The sequence below is a fragment of the Tursiops truncatus genome, chromosome 6, assembly GCF_011762595.2.
Source record: "Tursiops truncatus isolate mTurTru1 chromosome 6, mTurTru1.mat.Y, whole genome shotgun sequence".
Classification (NCBI taxonomy): Eukaryota; Metazoa; Chordata; class Mammalia; order Artiodactyla; family Delphinidae; genus Tursiops; species Tursiops truncatus.
The window spans coordinates 65324941-65345911 of record NC_047039.1 but is presented as its reverse complement, the minus strand read 5'-3'; the positions used below and the strand labels follow the sequence as shown (position 1 = coordinate 65345911).

At 39.5% G+C, this 20971-nt stretch overlaps 1 protein-coding gene across 9 annotated transcripts in view; it reads right to left on the bottom strand.

Annotated features, from left to right (window-relative positions):
• PIP5K1B (phosphatidylinositol-4-phosphate 5-kinase type 1 beta) overlaps positions 1 to 20971 on the bottom strand; it is a 330062-nt gene that overhangs the window by 133808 nt on the left and 175283 nt on the right. For all 9 annotated transcript variants that reach the window (XM_073806188.1, XM_019934739.3, XM_073806189.1 and 6 more), the window contains 2 exons: positions 19681 to 19798; positions 10070 to 10222 (listed from right to left, as the gene is read on the bottom strand). In XM_073806188.1, coding sequence (XP_073662289.1) covers positions 10070 to 10222; positions 19681 to 19798 — 271 coding nt within the window. The remainder of the gene's footprint in view (positions 1 to 10069; positions 10223 to 19680; positions 19799 to 20971) is intronic.

The window sequence follows — 20971 nt, the reverse complement described above, 5'->3', positions numbered from 1 at the left end:
AATGCCTATTCGGATCCTCTGCCGATTTTTATTTTTTATTGAAGTATAATTGATTTACAATGTGTTAGTTTCTGGTGTACAGCAAAGTGGTTCAGTTTTATATGCATGCATATGTGTGTGGATGTGTGTGTGTGTGTGTGTATATATATATATATATATATATACATACATATATATATATGTACTTTTTCATTCTTTTTCATTGTAGGTTCTTAGAAGATACTGATTATAGTTCCGTGGGCTATACAGTAGGACCTTGCTCTTTATCTATCCTATATAAAGTAGCGTGTGTCTGTTAACCCCAAGCTCCTAATTTATCCCTCCACCCCCTTTCCCCTTTGGTAACCATAAGTTTTGTTTTCTATGTATGTGAGTCTGTTTCTGTTTTGTAAAAATGTTCACTTGTATCCTTTTTTAAGATTTCACATATAAGTAATACCATATGATATTTTTTTCTCTGGCTTACTTCATTTAGTATGATAATCTCTAGGTCCATCCATGTTGCTGCAAATGGCATTATTTTTCACTTTTTTTATGGCTAAATAATATTCCATTATGTATGTATGTGCCACATCTTCTTTATCCATTCATCTGTCAAGGAACACATGGTTGCCTCCATGTTTTGGCTACTGTAGAAAGTGCTGCTATGAACACTGGGGTGCATCTTTTCAAATTAGAGTTTTCTCCAAATATATGCCCAAGAGTGGGATTGCAGAATCATATGGTAGTTCTATTTTTAATTTTTTAAGGAATCGCCATACTGTTCTCTGTAGTGGCTGCACCAATTCACATTCCCATCAACGGTGTAGGAGGGCTCCTTTTTCTGCACACCCTCTCCAGCATTTATTATTTATAGGCTTTTTAATGATGGCCATCTGACAGGTGTGAGGTGATACCTCATTGTAATAGTTTTGATTTGCATTTCTCTAATAATTAACAATATAGAGCACCTTTTCATGTGCCTGTTTCTGACCACTTTCTAACATTTTTTAATTGGGTTGTTTATTTTTCATGTTGAGTTGTATGAGTTCTTTGTATATATTTTTTTAACATCTTTATTGGAGTATAACAGCTTTACAATGTTGTTAGTTTCTGCTTTATAACAAAGTGTATCAGCTATACGTATACTTATGTCCCCATATCTCTTTCCTCTTGCATCTCCCTCCCACCCTCCCTATCCCCAGCCCCCACCCCCGGTGGTCACAAAGCACAGAGCCGATCTCCCAGTGCTATGCGGCTGCTTCCCACTAGCTAACTGTTTTACATTTGGTAGCGTATATATGTCCACGCCACTCTCTCACTTCGTCCCAGTTTACCCTTCCCCCTTCCCGCATCCATTTACTACATCTGTGTCTTTATTCCTGTCCTGCCCCTAGGTTCATCAGAACCAACTTTTTTTTGTAGATTCCATATATATGTGTTAGCATATGGTATTTGTTTTCACTTTCTAACTTACTTCATTCTGTATGACAGTCTCTAGGTTCACCCACCTCACTACAAATAACCCAATTTAGTTTCTTTTTATGGCTGAGTAATATTCCACTGTGTATATGTGCCACATCTTTTTTATCTATTCATCTGTCGATGGACACTTAGGTTGCTTCCATGTCCTGGCTATTGTAAATAGAGCTGCAATGAACATTGTGGTACATGACTCTTTTTGAATTATGGCTTTCTCAGGCTATAAGCCCAGTAGTGGGATTGCTGGGTCATATGGTAGTTCTAATTTTAGTTTTTTAAGGAATGTCCATACTGTTCTACATAGTGGCTGTATCAATTTACATTCCCATCAACAGTGCAAGAGGGTTCCCTTTTCTCCACACCCTCTCCAACATTTACTGTTTGCAGAATTTTTGATGATGGCCATTCTGACCGGTGTGAGATGATACCTCATTGTAGTTTAGATTTGCATTTCTCTAATGATTAGCAATGTTGAGCATCCTTTCATGTGTTTGTTGGCAATCTGCATACCTTCTTTGGAGAAATGTCTATTTAGGTCTTCTGCCCATCTTTGGATTGGGTTGTTTGTTTTTTGGATATTGAGCTGCATGAGCTGCTTGTCTATTTTAGAGATTGATCCTTTGTCAGTTGCTTTGTTTGCAACTATTTTCTCCCATTCTGAGGGTTGTCTTTTCGTCTTGTTTATGGTTTCCTTTGCTGTGCAAAAGCTTTTCAGTTTCATTAGGTCCCATTTGTTTATTTTTGTTTCTATTTCCATTTCTCTAGGAGGTGGGTCAAAAAGAATCTTGCTGTGATTTATGTCATAGAGTGTTCTGCCTATGTTTTCCTCTAAGAGTTTGATAGTGTCTGGCTTTACACTTAGGTCTTGAATCCATTTTGAGTTTATTTTTGTGTATGGCATTCTTTTACATGTAGCTGTCCAGTTTTCCCAGCACCACTTATTGAAGAGGCTGTCTTTTCTCCACTGTATATTCTTGCCCCCTTTATCAAAGATAAGGTGGCCATATGGGCGTGGGTTTAGCTCTGGGCTTTCTAGCTTGTTCATTTGACTGATATTTCTGTTTTTGTGCTAGTACCATACTGTCTTGATTACTGTAGCTTTGTAGTAGAGTCTGAAGTCAGGGAGCCAGATTCCTCCAGCTCTGTTTTTCTTTCTCAAGATTGCTTTGGCTATTCGGGGTCTTTTGTGTTTCCATACAAATTGTGAATTTTTTTGTTCTAGTTCTGTGAAAAATGCCATAGGTAGTTTGATAGGCATTGCATTGAATCTGTAGATTGCTTTGGGTAGTACAGTCATTTTCATAATGTTGATTCTTCCAATCCAAGAACATGGTATATCTCTCCATCTGTTTGTATCATCTTTAATTTCTTTCCTCAGTGTCTTATAGTTTTCTGCATACAGGTCTTTTGTCTCCTTAGGTAGGTTTATTCCTCAGTATTTTATTCTTTTTGTTGCAATGGTAAATGGGAGTGTTTCTTTAATTTCTCTTTCAGAATTTTCATCATTAGTGTAAAAGAATGCAAGAGATTTCTGTGCATTAATTTTGTATCCCGCTTCTTTTCCAAATTCATTGATTAGCTCTAGTAGTTTTCTGGTGGCATTTTTAGGATTCTCTATGTATAGTATCATGTCATCTGCAAACAGTGACAGTTCTACTTCCTCTTTTCCGACTTGGGTTCCTTTTATTTCTTTTTCTTCTCTGATTGTTGTAGCTAAAACTTCCAAAATTATGTTGAATAATAGTGGTGAGAGTGAGCAACATTGTCTTGTTCGTGATCTTAGTGGAAACAGTTTCAGTTTTTCACCATTGAGGACGATGTTGGCTGTGGGTTTGTCATATATGGCCTTTATTATGTTGAGGTAAGTTCCCTCTATGCCTACTTTAAGGAGGGTTTTTATCATAAATGGGTGTTGAATTTTGTCAAAAGTTTTCCAGCATCCATTGAGAGTATCATGGTTTTTCTCCTTGAATTTGTTAATATGGTGTATCACATTGATTGATTTGCATATATTGAAGAATCCTTGCACCCCTGGGATAAATCCCACTTCATCATGGTGTACGATCCTTCTAATGTGCTTTTGGATTCGGTTTACTAGTATTTTGTTCAGGATTTTTGCATCTATGTGCATCAATGATATTGGCCTGTAGTTTTCTTTTTTAGTGCCATCATTGTCTGATTTTGGTATCAAGGTGATGGTGGCCTCGTAGAATGAGTCTGGGAGTGTTCCTCCCTCTGCTATATTTTGGAAGAGTTTGAGAAGGATAGGTGTTAGCTCTTCTCTAAATGTTTGATAGAATTCACCTGTGAAGCCATCTGGTCCTGGGTTTTTGTTTACTGGAAGATTTTTAATCACAGTTTCAATTTCAGTGCTTGTGATTGGTCTGTTTATATTTTCTATTTCTTCCGGGTTCAGTCTCGGAAGGTTGTGCTTTCCTAAGAATTTGTCCATTTTATTGGCATATAGTTGCTTGTAGTAATCTCTCATGATCTTTTGTATTTCTGCAGTGTCAGTTGTTACTTCTCCTTTTTCATTTCTAATTTTGTTGATTTGAGTCTTTTCCCTTTTTTTCTTGATGAGTCTGGCTAATGTTTTATCAATTTTGTTTATCTTCTCAAAGACCAGCTTTTAGTTTTATTGATCTTTGTTCTTGTTTCCTTCATTTCTTTTTCATTTATTTCTGATCTGATCTTTATGATTTCTTTCCTTATGCTAAATTTGGGGCTTCTTTCGTTTCTCTTTCTCTAATTGCTTTAGGTGTAAGGATAGGTTGTTTGAGATTATTCTTGTTTCCTAAGGTAGGATTATATTGCTATAAACTTTTCTCTTAGAACTGCTCTTGCTGCATCCCATAGGTTTTGGGTTGTCGTGTTTTCATTGTCATTTGTTTCTAGGTATTTTTTGATTTCTTCAGTGATCTCTTGGTTATTTAGTAGTTCATTGTTTAGGCTCCATGTGTCTGTATTTTTTACAGTTTTTTTCCTGTAATTGATATCTAGTCTCATAGCATTGTGGTCAGTAAAGATACCTGATATGATTTCAATGTTCTTAAATTTACCAAGGCTTGATTTGGAACCAAGGTATGATCTATCCTGGAGAATGTTCCATGAGCACTTGAGAAGAAAGTGTATTCTGTTGTTTTTGGATGGAATGTCCTATAGATATCAATTAAGTCCATCTTTTTTAATGTGTGATTTAAAGCTTGTGTTTCCTTATTTATTTTCATTTTGTTTGATCTGTCCATTGGTGAAAGTGAGGTGTCAAAGTCCCCTACTATGAATGTGTTACTGTCGATTTCCCCTTTTATGGCTGTTAGCATTTGCCTTATGTATTGAGGTGCTCCTACATTGGGTGTGTACATATTTACAGTTGTTATATCTTCTTCTTGGATTGATCCCTTGATCATTATGTAGTGTCCTTCTTTGTCTGTTGTAATAGTCTTTATTTTAAAGTCTATTTTGTCTGATATGAGAATTGTTACTCCAGCTTTCTTTTGATTTCCATGTGCATGGAATATCTTTTTCCATCCCCTCACTTTCAGTCTGTATGTTTCCCTAGGTCTGAAGTGGGTCTCTTGTAGATGGCATATATGAGGGTTTTGTTTTTGCATCCATTCATCCAGTCTGTGTGTTTTGGTTGGAGCATTTAGTCCATTTACATTTAAGGTAATTACCGATATGTATGTTCCTATTACCACTTTCTTCTTTTTTTTTTTTTTTTTGCAGTACGCAGGCTTCTCACTCTTGTGGCATCTCCCATTGCGGAGCACAGGCTCCGGACGCACAGGCTCAGCGGCCATGGCTCACGGGCCCAGCCACTCTGCGGCATGTGGGATCTTCCTGGACCGGGGCATGAACCCGTGTCCCCTGCATCAGCAGGCGGACTCTCAACCACTGCGCCACCAGAGAAGGCCCCGATTACCATTTTCTTAATTGTTTTGGGTTTGTTATTAGGTCTTTTCCTTCTCTTGTGTTTCCTGCCTAGGGAAGTTCCTTTAGCATTTGTTGTAAAGCTGGGTTGGTGGTGCTGAATTCTCTTAGCTTTTGCTTGTCTGTAAAGGTTTTAATTTTTCCGTCGAATCAGAATGAGATTCTTGCTGGGTAGAGTAATCTTGTTGTAGGTTTTTCCCTTTCATGACTTTAAATATGTCCTGCCACTCTCTTCTGGCTTGCAGAATTTCTGCTGAAATTTCAGCTGTTAACCTTATGGGGATTCCCTTGTAGGTTATTTGTTGCTCTTTCCTTGCTGCTTTTAATATTTTTTCTTTGTATTTAATTTTTAATAGTCGATGATTAATATGTGTCTTGGCATGTTTCTCCTTGGATTTATCCTGTATGGGACTCTCTGCGCTTCCAGGACTTGACTATTTACTTTCTCATATTAGGGAAGTTTTCAACTATAATCTCTTCAAATATTTTCTCAGACCCTTTCTTTTTGTCTTCTTTTTTTGGGACCCCTATAATTTGAATGTTGGTGTGTTTACTGTTGTCCCAGAGGTCTCTGAGACTCTCCTCAATTCTTTTCACTCTTTTTTCTTTACTCTGTTCTGTGGTAGTTATTTCCATTGTTTTATCCTCCAGGTCACTTATCCGTTCTTCTGCCTTAGTTATGCTGCTATTGATTCCTTTTACAGAATTTTTAATTTCATTTATTGTGTTGTGCATCATTGTTTTTTTGCTTTTTAGTTCTTCTAGACCCTTGTTAAACATTTCTTGTATTTTCTCCATTCTATTTCCAAGATTTTGGATCATCTTTACTATCATTACTCTGAAATCTTTTTCAGGTAGACTGCCTATTTCCTCTTCATTGGTTTGGTCTGCTAGGTTTTTACTTTGCTCATTCATATGCTGTGTGTTTCTCTGTCTTCTCATTTTGCTTAACTTACTGTGTTTGGGGTCTCCTTTTTGCAGGCTGCAGGTTCATAGTTCCCGTTGTTTTGGGTGTCTGCCCCCAGTGGTAAGGTTGGTTCAGTGGGTTGTGTAGGCTTCTTGGTGGAGGGGACTGATGCCTGTGTTCTGGCAGATGAGTCTGGATCTTGTCTTTCTGGTGGGCAGGACTGCATCCAGTGGTGTGGTTTGGGGTGTCTGTGACCTTACTGTGATTTTAGACATCCTCTCTGCTAATGGGTGGGGTTGTGTTCCTGTCTTGCTAGTTGTTTGGCATGGGGTGTCCAGCACTGGAGATTGCTGGTCATTGAGTGGAGCTGGGTCTTAGCTTTGAGACAGAGGTCTCTGGGAGAGCTCTTGCCAATTGAGATTACGTGGGGCTGGGGGTCTCTGGTGGTCCAATGTCCTGAACTCGGCTCTCCCACCTCAGAGCCTCAGGCCTGACATCTCGCCTGAGCACCAAGATCCTTACGTGTAGATGGGTTAAATTCTCTAATCCAAAGGCACAGGGTGGCCGGCCTTCTGCGCTCTGCTCGGTCCTCCAGCTGGGCAATGTCCTCTAGGACTTGTTGATATGGAGAGCCTCCTTTGGATCCAGGTCCAGCTGCATTCCCTAGCATCTAGAAGAAGCAGCCCACACCCTCCTCCTCCCTTATCCCCGCCGTAACTCGTCATGATCCTGGACCGTCCCTTCTTTTTATATTTTTGATATTAACACCTTATCATATATACCACTTCTGAATATCTTTTCTCATTCATTTTTCATTTTATTTATAGTTTCTTTCATTGTGCAAAAGTGTTTTTGTTTGATGTAGTCCTGTTTGTTTATTTCTGCTTTTGTTTCCCTTGCCTGGAAGCAATTTTGTGTGTGGGAAAGATCTGAAATAGGGGATTTAATTTTTTTCCGAAATGGGTAACCATTTGTCCTCTCTCAATTGTGTTTAAGTCCCTCCTATATCATACAATAAAATGTCAAATATTTCTGGACACTTTATTTGAATCCATTAATCTTTCTGTCTAGAACTGTACTAAAGCCACATCTTTAATATTACTATAGATTTACATATTTTTGGTGTACGTTATGGCAGGCCCACCATTTTTCTTTTTTCCTGAAAATGGTTTGTCATTCCTTGTCCAAAAGTTTGTCGACTTTTGCCTTCCACTGTTTGTTTTTTAAAATGTGCTTAAAATAATATTTGTTTTCACTTTCAAATGAACCAGCTTTGTCAAGTTCAGGGAAAAAAATCCTATTGGAATTTTTGATTGGAATTAGTCTGGATTTATAAGTTGGTATGGGGGGAATTAAAATGTTTACAATTCTGAGCTCAGGAATGGTGCACATTTCTTCATTATTTCAGAACTTTATGTCCTTCAATAACATTTTGTAGTTTCCTTCATATTGGTCTTGTTCATTTGTTTTTATAGACTTAAGTATTTGAGTTCTTAGTACAAAAATTCTTTTTGGATTGTTGTTCATATGTTATACTTACTATATCTGCTTTCCCAATCAGAATTATAGTATGTCTTCATTTATTTATTTATTTTTCTCTAATAATAATCAGTATAATTTATTGTCATCATGAATGGGATTCTTTTTTCCCCCTTATACCCTCCAAATTTATATGATCTACATAATGGAATATGATAGATTTTGTAGATTTATCATATATCCCAAAAATCTACTGGATTCTCATTACCTCTAGAAACTACTGGTTTATTTTCTTGAAATTCTGCTCATTTTCTTTTTTTTTTTTCTGCTCATTTTCAATTGTATCATTTGCAGAGAACAGTATTTATACTTTTCTTCTTTTTTTTATACTCAAAGTTATTGATAGAAATTTTAGCAAATATGTCAGAAAGGACCATTGATGGAGGGCATCCTTATTTTTTCTATGACTTCCAGTGAAAGAGCTTTTGTTCTTCTCCATGAGACATCATGTGAACTCTTAGAGACTGATAAATGTATAATATGTATATGTTCATTTATTTACTTATTATGTTAAAAACTTCCATGCCAATTTTAAGAATTAAGAGAAGATACTGAACTTTGAGTGCCTTAATTTCTCCTCAATATCTATATGGACAACCATGTAATGTTCACATTTCTTCTTGTTAATGGGATGAATTCTATTGTTTGTTATACTAGCTTACATGATTGGGATAAAATTACTTGTTCAGCTAAATTTTAAAAGTTTATTTAATTTTAATTAATTTAAATTTAATAGCTATATATGGCTAATGGCTATGATATTGGACAATGTAGTTTTATAAAAGAGACTAGTCTATCTAAGCTTAGAAGTATAGAAGTTTAAGATTTACTCACTTAGCAGATTAGTAAAGAGTGCTGTCAGTTTGACTGCAATTTTAAATTATTTAAAAATGTGTATATGACTAGAATATATTTGAAACGATATATACAAAATATCAGTAATATGTACTTCTGAGAAAAATATAGTTGGTTGCATTGTTTTTCTTTTCTGTATTTTCTATTTTCTCTGACATAAAGTAGACAATTTGTGCTAAAAAATATTTCCCAGTTTTGTTCAGGATCAAAATCTTTTAAAATCTGTATATGCTGCCCACTAATATTTTTGTTTAGAGTTTTGATTCCTATATTTATATGTGGGATTAATTTATAGCATTTAATGTTGTCTTATCTGATGTTGGAACTAAATAATATTTTTACATACTAAGTGGCATATTTCATCAATTTTGTTTTGAAACAAAGATGACAGTTATCACCTCTCATAGCAAATGAATGGCAGAACTGGGGCTTCTGAAATCCAAACTTCTCCCTGTAGCCATTCCAATCACAAAAAATTAATAACCGCTATGAAAGTACAAAGAAACCAGAGGTATGAAAATGACAAAACTACTGAGGAAAAGTGTTTATTTCTTAAAAATCTGGTCTAAATGACTAGCAAATCCACCTGGGCTAGGTTATTGTTTCTTTGTCTCTAAAACATTACACGGAAGGCGATTTTCACGTTATATTTAACCGATGAAATCCTAAATTCTGAAGTGTAATGGCTAAGAATAGCTAATACGGAATGTATGCCAGTACATGGTGCAGGGGTTAAAGATGCAGCCTCTGGAACACTACTGCTTGTATTCAAGCCCCACTTCTACGGCCCACTAGCTAAATAACCCTTGGCAAGTGATTCCATTTATCTTTGTCTCAACTACTTCATCTATAAAATGGCAATGACTGAAGTATCCAAGATGCTGTGAGGATTAAATGAGTTACTGCATGCAAAGCACTTACAGCTGTGTTTTAACACAGAGCTTAGCCCTCAATGAATGTTAACTACTCATGTAAGTACTATGTACTGCGGCAAAGAGCTCTGCAATGCATTGCTTCCTTTATCTTACATCCTAGATCCTTTCTTTATTACAACAACCATGGAAGATAGGTGTTTCCCAGCCTCCAAAGACTGAGGAGACTGAGGCTCAGAGCTTACCTTATTCACATAGTTAGCTGACGGCTGAGTGGGATGTAAGCTCAGGACTGAGTCAGTCAACAGCCATGCTCTACTACTCAGTTCTACTTACTTTTAAAAATCTATTCAACGAATGTCATAGTACACTCTAAATGCAAAATAAAGCTCACCAAAGACAAGGAAACATGCCAAAGAGCCACTGAAAAAAACATATAAAAGAAAACTGTGGAGGAAAGTAATTAAACCTTAAGTCGAAGCTTCAATTATGTGTAGTTACTTACCATGTAATAGCCTGGCAGGAGCTTCTGAAGGAACTCTGCTTCTTTATGCTGAACTGTTTTGATGATAAATTCATCATCACTGGTCACAAAAAATAAGGATCCACTGGCTCCAGGGTTAGAGAGCTCTATGAGAGGTTCACTGCATATGGAATACTACAAGAGCAAATAAATAAATAGTAGAAATACATTTAATGTGTATGATGCATACAAGGAAGAAAAATCACAGCGTTACATATCTTGGCCATGTTAAAATAGGAAGCCCTCTCCAAGAGCTTTAAAAGAAGACTCCACGTATGCTAAGAGGTCTCTTTTGAGATTTCTAAACAGTTACTTGATCCATTTACCTTAATACTCTACGATGGGAAACAACATGCCCTCTTCCACCCCCAGTATGACAGAATCACAATCACCATATTTGTCCAATGAGACAACTCCAACAGTGGTATTGACCAAGGTGCTTTGTTTCCAACAAGTGCCCACAGAATAACAACAGAAGGTGTGATCCACACTGTGTATTTGTCACTTGACACCAACACCTATTCTCTTCTCACTATTTACTCTCCCAAGGGAGGTCATCCACTCATGGTTTCAACAAGGAAATGACTCTAACCTCTCAATCTCCAGCTCAGATCTCTCTCTAGGGATCCAGACCTGTATGCCTAACTTTTCAACAGACATTTCTATTTGGTTATACCAGAAACACTGCACATGTAACAAATTCAAAAGCAAGTTCATCTCGGGCCTGTGGTTAGCCCTTGTGGTGACTTTGTAGTAATTAGAAAGACAGAACTCTTTTTCCTGGCAGATGCAGCTCTGGACCAGGTTGGTGAATAGGTGAAGGAATGGATTCCGGTCTTCATTCCTTCACCTTAGCCAGGTGTTCTTGGGCAGTGCACACCCTGTACAACTGTACGTGGTGACTCTAGATCATCTGCCTCCTCTCCCATCCTCCATCTTCTCCCCTTTTCCTCTATCTTAGATAATGGAAGCATCATTATCTTCATTTTGCTCCCCAAATCAGAAACGTGGGCATCCTCTTTGATGTCTCACATTTCTTCTCCTTCCATATCCAGACTATTGATAATAGTCTGATATTGCATAGCCTTCCACGCCTTCACACCTTTCAATGGGTTCCACTGTTTACAAAGAAGAGAATACCCAAGTTTCTTAAGAGAGCATTTGAGTCCATGAATGATGGAGTCCTGCTCTCCAGCCTTCTCTCTCATCACTTCTCTCCTCAAACTCTACCTGTAAACACAGAGAACTATTTCTCATTTTCTTAAGTGTGCCACACACTCCTGGCTTTTGCATTTTCCTCTATCGGAAACAACCTCCATGCTACCTTTACCCGGTTGACTACCACTGAATAAAACTTATCCTAAAAAAAAAACCCTTATTTTCTTGAGAACAGAAACTAGACTAGCATTATATTATAACAGAGTATTTTAGGCAGAATGAGTATGCACTTATATACTTGACATACCAGTTTTAACATATACTCAGCTTGCTGATTCTTCATGAAAACCCTCAGGGTGATTTGGTTAATTTCACACATGATTCTAGTTGTATGCCAGAAATGCATCATTCATGTGTTCATTCAACATTTAAAAAGTATCTACTGAGCATCTGTCTGTACTGTCCCAGGCACTCAGGAAGCTTATATTCTAGTAGGAGGAAACAGTCAACAAACAAGTAAATAACTTATACATCAGAACGTGCCAAGTGCTGTTGAGAAAAAGGAAGCATGGAAAGGGGGGCAGGGGGTGCCAGCAATGATGAGGCCTGGGTGGTCACTAAAAGCATTATTAGGAAGGTGGCATTTGAGGAGAGGCCTGGGGATACTTGGGGAAAGGGTATTCCAGGCAGAGGGAAGGGCAAATGCTAAGGTCTTGAGACCTGGAGAGTTCAAGGCACAGCAAGGAGGCCATGGCTGAAGCAGAGGGAGCAGGGAGGAGAGCTGAAAGGGAAGAAGCCAGAAGGGTTGGGTGGACCCGACACATAGGGAGCCATAGGCCATGGTATGGACTTTGGCCCTTTCTCTAGGGGAGCTGAAAGCCATTGCAGCATCTGGAGCAGAGGACCATGCCATCTGCTGTGCTGAGAGCCCACAGTAGGTGGACAAAAGGAAGACACAGTGAGGAGGTTGTTACAGTGACTTTGGCCTTCAGTGTCTGCTGGACAGCGCTTGCCCTGGAAAACTCTCCCTGGTTCTGTGAATCCAGATCAACTGCTTCCTGGCACTGAATGTTCTCGTCACACAAGTTACCACAAAATACCTTAATTGCCTATTTAGTTATTCCAAGTTCCCATAAGATTGTAAAACTCTATGAGGGCAGAAACTATGACTGTCTCATACTCTGATACAGTTCAGGACCTGTGCCTTGTACACAGAAGGAACTCAATAAATTTTTGTCAAATGAATGATTGAAATTTACCAACTGAAGAGCTGTCTCACCAAGAAGTGCCCCAACCCAGCAGGACAGTCAATTTTGGGCTAATGAGCTTAGTGTTTATTAGCTAATAAATCCCAATTATTGACTAGAGAAACATTAAGGGCAGAGAAAAAGGTAAGGACGCTATGGTGTGAGATCAGATGAGCCCTGGTGCGAGGCAAAAGCAGGGACTTAAGGAACTGTACTTTGAGGATGGAGGCATCTGAAAACACCAGGGCTGAACATCCTCCAAAGCATTTTATCTGGGCTTGTGAATATTTCAGTCCTCATCACAGAAAAATCTGAGAGGAAGTGAGGAACAAAAGGAAGGAGGGAGGAGAAGAAACAGAGAAGCTGGGAGAAGAATGATGAAAAGGAAGTTTCTAGATGTTACCTTTTAAATTAACCTGCTTTGGCAGCACTGTGGGTAAGGGAAACAAAATCCACCAGGAAAAGAAAGAAGCAAGTGTTTGCTGCCCTCCTAAGCGTCACTGGCAACTTCCATCTGCTACCTCCTCCTTCTTTTTCCTCTAGCCTTGCTTCCTGAAGCTCTCTTGCTAAGCAGCAATGCAGCCTAAGCCCTTATGAAGCAGTTGAGGATAAGAGAGGAAAACAAAAATAGTCCTCAGCCGCATGGCACAGGGATATTGGCTCGGTGCTCTGTGACAGCCTGGAGGGGTGGGATAGGGAGGGTGGGAGGGAGGGAGACGCAAGAGGGAAGAGATATGGGAACATATGTATATGTATAACTGATTCACTTTGTTATAAAGCAGAAACTAACACACCATTGTAAAGTAATTATACCCCAATAAAGATGTTAAAAAAAAAAAAAAAATAGTCCTCATACTGCACACAGGATGCTATAAAAGCCAAGAAGAAGCAGAGGGCACCTTCCCTGCTGTGCGCAGAGTCCACGCGGAAGGAAAGGCCTGGGAGTTGGAATCGACTGATGTTTCTAAAATCATGACTCTGTCAGTAGCCAGCTCTCTGACCTTGAGTGAGGAACTTAGCATCTTGGAGTCTTAGGAACCTCATCTCTAAAATAACGAGGGTAGTATCTACCCAACAGCAGCTCAAAGTTTTAAAAACGAATGCTTTTGAAACCCCAAGCAGAGTGACCACTTAGTCATTGCTGTTGCCATTTTTCATTACATGATCATACACACAGCTGGAGAGCCAGCAGTGCCCTAGGATGTACTGAGGGTTTCAGCCTAAGACCCACGACAAGAGGGCTACCCAAAGGTACACTAAGATATTCTTGGTGAAGCAAGAAAAGAGATGGGCTGGGGGTGACAAGATAAGTTAGGGGTTTGAGATTAACATATACACACTACTATACGTAAAATAGATAAACAACAAGAACCTACTGTATAGCACAGGGAACTCTACTCAATATCTTGTAATACCTATAATAGAAAAGAATCTGCAAAAGAACGTGTGTGTGTATAACACACATACACACACATGTAACTGAATCACTTCGCTGTATACTTGAAACTAACATGACATTGTGAATTAACTATAATTCAATTAGAAAATAAATTAATTTTTAAAAAAGAAAGAAAAAACCTGGGTCTTCTGTATAATCATGAATTTGAGACCTGGGAAAATAAAGGTGTGGATCCCATTCTCATAAAAAGTGAAGGCAGACCCCAGACTCCCTTTAGGATTCTGATTTTTTGTTCCATGGGGTTTGAATTTCTGGCACAGAACCTTCTTATGGATAGGAGTAAATGTTGTGAAAGTACAAAAAAAGCAAAGAATGCAGAAATTAGGGGGTGATCTATTTCTGCAAATAGAGAAATTAGGGGGTGATCCAGGAAGAGCTGTCTAGGGAAAACTGGATTCAGATGTGAACATCTGCTTCCAATTAAACTCTCAAATTCTTCTACAAGCAGTAACACAATCTGGAGGCTATTTCATTGGTTACTTAATTGCCAAATACTCCTTTATTATGTAATTTATAAATGAATATGAATGGAGAAATCTGTTGTTTTGACCTATTTTAATAACCATTTTGGGGTCACTCCTAGCACAGCATCAGTCTGCCATAAACTAGCATTATGATGCTGAACACCTGGGACTATTACCATTATCACCTGTAGTTCTATGGTTTTCCACCCTGCAACTTGGTTACCGTGTTCTCTTGCTGAGCAATCTTCTCTGAAATGTTGCCTTTTCAGAGCAAATATAGAGGAGCTATGGGAACGTTTTAATTAGCCACGATCAACAAGCCCCTGTGTACACGCCTGGGTTGACGCACCTTCCCAGCCCTCTCATCTGCGCAAGCTGTTCCGACGTGTTCCTTCCCTGCCTTGTATTTCCTGCAGGGCCTCCCTATGTACCCACTGGCAAGAATGCAAAGTACAACCCAGCTGGAACCTGCCAAGGCAAATTAACGTTGTAAACTTGCACAGTGAGGTGGAGATCATTTTTCCTGCCATTTCTTACCCTCGACAGTGTCAAATATTCACCCCGCTCTCTTTCTTATGGGTGTTGGTGAGCCTGAAAAATATCATATAAATCACCCTGGATTTGGGAATACCCAGGCACCTGGTAAAGAAGGAAATGAACCAAAGGCCTGTTGCCCAAGCAGAAATGGGAAAAAAATGCTCTGGGGCCCCTTGGCCTTCCCCTGGGAGGCATTTATTTAGGAACAAATAAGGAATAAGGAGCATTTGCATTGCTGTGCGGTGCACGTGGACATACCTTCACCACACTGTCTTATATCCAAATTATGCACGTTTCAACATGAACTTGTAATTGGCACGCACGTGGTGAGTTTTAATGGTACTGAGAATGTAATCAGAGTTATTCAGGCTGAAATCCAGATGCAACAGTATAAGACTAAGTAGAAATACAAACATCACAGAGATCCAATATCAAATCTACCAATAGTTACCAATCCGTACGCAAAGTTACCCTCTCCTTTCCTCTCCCATTTAGATCAGTACATCTTCACAAATTTGGGTTTAGATAACCCCAGTTTGATAGATGCCAGCATGCGTTTGTGATCTGCACCGTATCCTTTTTTTTTCTTCACACAGTTTTTCAGGGGATGTTTTAATTCATTTTTCTGTGCTTTTTTGGCCTCAACTCTTTGAAAATGTGCTTTGTTAGGGGTCTTTTACCTCTTTGGCTGTATTCTTCAGAATGGATAACCACCGTTCATAGTCTGATGGCTAGGGAGTGGCCATCTTGAGACCACATCTAATAAGAGGTCTGAGACTTAGTGGTTGGGAAGCATGAGGCCAACTGGTAGAGGGAAAGAGCACCAGGGAAGGAGGTGAGACCACTGTTCCGGCCTGGGCTCTGCCTCCAGTCCCCAACGTGGGTAACCTTGGGCACCTCCCTTCACCAGCTTCAGATTCCTCATCTACAATGAAGAGTTGGGTTAAAAAGTCTCTGAGGGCTTCCCTGGTGGCGCAGTGGTTGGGAATCTGCCTGCCAATGCAGGGGACACGGGTTCGAGTCCTAGTCTGGGGGGATCCACATGCTGCGGAGCAGCTGGGCCCCTGCGCCACAACTACTGAGCCTGCACTCTGGGGCCCACGAGCCATAACTACTGGAGCCCAGGTGCCTGGAGCCTGTGCTCTGCAGCGGAGAGGCCACTGCAGTGAGAAGCCTGCGCACCACAACGAAGAGTGGTCCCCGCTCACTGCAACTGGAGAGGGCCCGTGCGCAGCAGCAAAGACCCAATGCAGCCAAAAATAAATAAATAAATTTATTTAAAAAAAGAAATGGTCTCTGAGTTTCCACCTGACTTTCTGAAGTATGTTGTGTCCGGCAAAAGACCCCTTCCTCATCTACCACACTCCAGATGACTGGGTGGGCTCCTCAGATGTAGTAGTTTAGAGTGAGCTTCCAGAAGCTCCAAGACCAATAAGGTGAGCTGCCTTGGTCCTGGGCTGTGGGTGGCCCCAGCCACTGGGGACCAGGCAGCCATGTTTAGCTAGAGGCCCACTGCTCTTGTTCTGTTTCTTGCAGGTCCCGGAGATGGGTCCGGTTACTGAACTGTGTGTACAATTAATAAGGGAGGTGGAAAATGCAATCAAACAAAAGCACACTTATCTGTCTGATCCCATCTTTTTTTCCCCCCTAACTTTTCATTATGGAAAATTTCAAACATACACGAAAGTAAAGAGAACTAATTAACATTGTGTGTGAATTGACACACGTGTCTATCTTTTGGCTTCAACGTGTCTATTTTCAGCTATCAACTCATGGCCAGCCTTGTTTCCTTTACACCCTCAACCATTGGCCTGGCTGCTTCCCTCAGATTCTTTTGAAGCAAATCGCAGACATCATATCATTTCTCCCACAGATATTTCAGTATGTGTCTATAAAAGACAAGGATTCCTCTTTTAAAACACAAACACGGGCTTCCCTGGTGGCGCAGTGGTTGAGAGTCTGCCTGCCGATGCCGGGGACACGGGTTCGTGCCCCAGTCTGGGAAGATCCCACATGCCACGGAGCGGCTGGGCCCGTGAGCCATGGCCACTGAGCCTGCGCATCCGGAGCCTGTGCTCTGCAATGGGAGAGGCCACAACAGTGAGAGGCCCGCGTACCGCAAAAAAACAAAACAAAACAAAACAAAACAAACACAACCACAATACCATCATCCCACCAAAAAACCCCCAAAACTTCAACATAATCAAATATCTAGTCAGTCTTGACATTTCACCAATTTCCTATAATTAAAAAAACAAAAACAAAAAAACCACAAAACACACAACTGGTTATTTGAATTATCTAGCACTGTCTTTCTAATCTTCCTGATCAAAACCTTCCCCTCCTGCTATACTGGACCACTCAAAGTCCTTCTAAATATTTAATGCACTTGCATCTCTGGCTGACAGTGCTAACACTGCTCCCTACCCTTATACCCTGTCCCAACATCTTTCCCTTTTTCCCACCTACTCAAATCCCTTGCAATTTTTAAGTCACAGTTAAACTACGCCATGCCCATAAGAAGCCCCCCTAATCATCAATCCAACAGAGAGAGACCTCTCCCTCCCTTGAAATCCTGGAGTATTTATTGTTTTGCTTCCATCTTTTTATTTACTGCCTGGTAGAATTCGTTGTTTTCCCACATAAATCATCATTCCAATTGGATTCTAAGTTCTCTGAGTGCCATGACTCATAATTTTTTGAATCTCTCCATAATTATTAGCAAAGTATATTAGTTACAGTTGGTATTCAAAGTACCCAGTGATCAATTAACCACCTCTTGCCAGGTACACGAAGGAGGACTTTTGCTTTGAGAAGTCATCAGCTTGGTCTCCCCTGCTCCTTTGTAAATACTCTGACCTCATTACGAAGGTAACTTTTCCAGCTTAAAGGCTCATTAGGAAACTGTATAAGCTGTGTGAGTTGTTGCTCAGAAAAAGGCCTTCCCCAAGGAGAGAAATCTTGTGAGAAAGACTAAATAAAAGAATGGGCTTCCCAGCCTGCCTGTCAGCGGCCACAGGAACACTAAAGGAAGACCTACTCAGGGTAGACAGCCATCTCATCACACTGATTGAATCTGTGTTATGAAATGCAAGTCTGGTGGCATCTCCTTGGCTGGCAGGAGCTCAAGGTAAGTCAGAAGAGAATCCATTAACTGGTAACGTATGGCAGAAGATGAGCTATCAATCTTATTTTCAATAACACAATATCAAGACCCCACTGGGTTCTCCAAACATGTTTCGTGAATGACAGTGACCCTCAGTAATTACAGAATGGCCAGAAACTAAAGGATCTTCTCTAAGGTACACCCCACCCCCCAATCCTGCAAATGTGTGTGTTTGTGTTGTACTTGAGTGGTTGGGAGGGCAGGGTTGGTAGTGCTGGGTAGAGGCACCTGGTCTCTCCATCCAAGGGGTGTGGTGAGGCAGAGATCAACACAGCCATTCTGACAGGTGTGAGGTGATAGCTCATTGTGGTTTTGATTTGCATGTCTCTGATGATTAGTGATGTTGAGCATCTTTTCATGTGCCTGTTGGCCATCCGTATGTCTTTTTTGGGAAAATGTCTATTCAGATCCTCTACCCATTTTTAAAATTGGGTTGTTTATTTATTTATTTTTGATGTTGAGTTGTATCAGTGCACATTTAAGGGCAGCAGGGCACCCAAGGACTTTCTACTCAGTTCTCATGCTCTGTGAAGACTTATTAATGTGTCTTGAGGAACCAGTATTCTCTCATTCATCAGGCAGAAGTCATGTTATTTTCTTAGGGCCCAGCTAAATTCGTGGGTTTTCATCATCCCAGAACAGAATCAGCTCTGAAGTTAACCATTTATACCTTACCCAAATTATAAGATACAGTTTAAATACTCTCTGTTAAGAAGTAACACATGTTGCTGTACTTCCTCTGCAAAGGATTCTTTTAGGATCTGACTCAAGTCTTATTACGATCGTTCAGAATGGGATGAACAATAACTATTTGATGGTATCCTTCCTAAAGCTTCTTGAAAACCAATTTTCAAGAGCCCCAGGGTGTTAACAGTGATCAAATTATGAGATAAACCACTTTTTCTCTTGAAACAGAAAGAGAGCTCCTGGCTTCTTGAATAGGAATAAGGTAAAACTCTGAGGTCACATCAGACATTCTCACAATAAGGCGGCTGTGTTTGTACCCACTGTGTGCAAGGAGGCAGACAGGGAGAAGAGACAGGCCTAAGGATAATACATGTTCTGGTACCAAACAAAAACACCTCTAGAAAGAGCTGGCATGAAGAGCTGTTGAAAACAAAACTATCCAGCTGCTTTAAAATCATATTCAAATTGTAGGTCAAGGTGAAAATGGCTGTGGGCCAAGGCAGGTTTGAGACAAATGGTATAAATAAGTCAATTAAAATAGGAAGGTTTTCATACAGAATCCAATCAGCAAAATTCACAGGAGTCTTTATAACTAATTATAATATATCTGTTAGAATAATTATCTGAAGTAGCAACCGATACCCCACTTATTCAACTATCAATTACCATAGCACATTTTGTAGCTATCAGGTAAGAGCTGCAGAGTCAAACTACATTTCCTGAAGCTAAATTTATAATCCTTATGAAACTTGGAACTTTTACTATGCTCCAGAGCTTTGTAAAATAAGAGACACAAGCCACTTGTCACTGTTGCTATGAGAAAAATGTTGACGTCACACATTTCTGGAGAAGGAAGGAAAATGATAGGTTCTTACCAAGTAATCATCAGGCTTGATACCAAAAAGTTCTCTGAAATATCGGAATGCTAGTGGAGCATATGTCTTAAATCTGAAGTCTGGGTAGTGATGTGCTGGGGTCAGATTGCTCCCTTCACTGCAGTTAAAATGTTAAAAAGAAAAAAAAAAGAAAGAGAGAGAGAAGGAACATTAGCAAAGACAATTTTGACTTCAAATTCTAGCTCTATTTGTCCTGTGCCAATTTCCCCTCTAGGAAAACATCCCTTGATACTGGGTCTCTCTAACCTCATGTCACAAAGGCCAATGGGCATCAGGTAAAAACAGATGCTACCGCAGCAGGGGCCACTCCAAGCAGGCATCCCTTGCCAATCACAGTGTGTCTTTAACCTGAAAATTCATCATCCCCCTCTGCCTCCTTCTTGGGAAAATCTCTCCATTTTCCCCAATGAAACCACTGATGTAATGCTTTAGGTATAAGATCCAGGGCTCAGTGTTTGGAGCAATGCCCAAAATGCATTTTTTTGGCAATGAATTTTGAATGTTGGATAAACATTTTAAACTAGGAATAAGTAAAATAATTTAGAAAATATCTCACCAACAGAGAGAACCATCACAGTGGAAATAGATGGGTCCTGAATCTGAACTCTTTCTTACATCCATAGTTACAGGAAAAAGACCTTAGATATTTTAGGGATTTTAAAACCTGATTTCCATTCCCATATATATATATCATTATATTTTTTTCCCTCTTCTGGGTTCACCTTTGAACATTTTTGTGCAAAATTTATGATATATAAAAGGTATAAAGAAATCAGTGAATACTCATGAACCTAAAATGCTGCTTAAGAATATTATTCATATAGTTGAATTGCCTTCTGTACTTTTTACTGATCATATACCCTTCCTTCTCCTCAGAGGCATCCACTACCCTGAATTTTGATGTTTACAATGTTTACCATTCATTTTATTCTTTGACTAGATATATTTCACATGACATCAGAAAAGTCACCTAATCCTTCATTGTAAGAAATTAGAACAATGCAGAATAATATACTTTTATGTAGAGATACAGGATCTCTTTTTACCATATTCTAGATGGGACACTGAAGGCTGATTTTCATGGATGTTAAACGAATCAACTGTGCAAATAAAAAGGCTTTTAGCACACAACAAGCACTTGGAATCTACTAAGTTTGCTGAGGTCAGTCAGAATTTTGTATCAGCACCTAACACATGGTAGACGATAAGTATTTTTTGAGTGGAAAAAATGAGTTTTCAAGATAATGCTAATTCAGTAAAGTTGATTCTT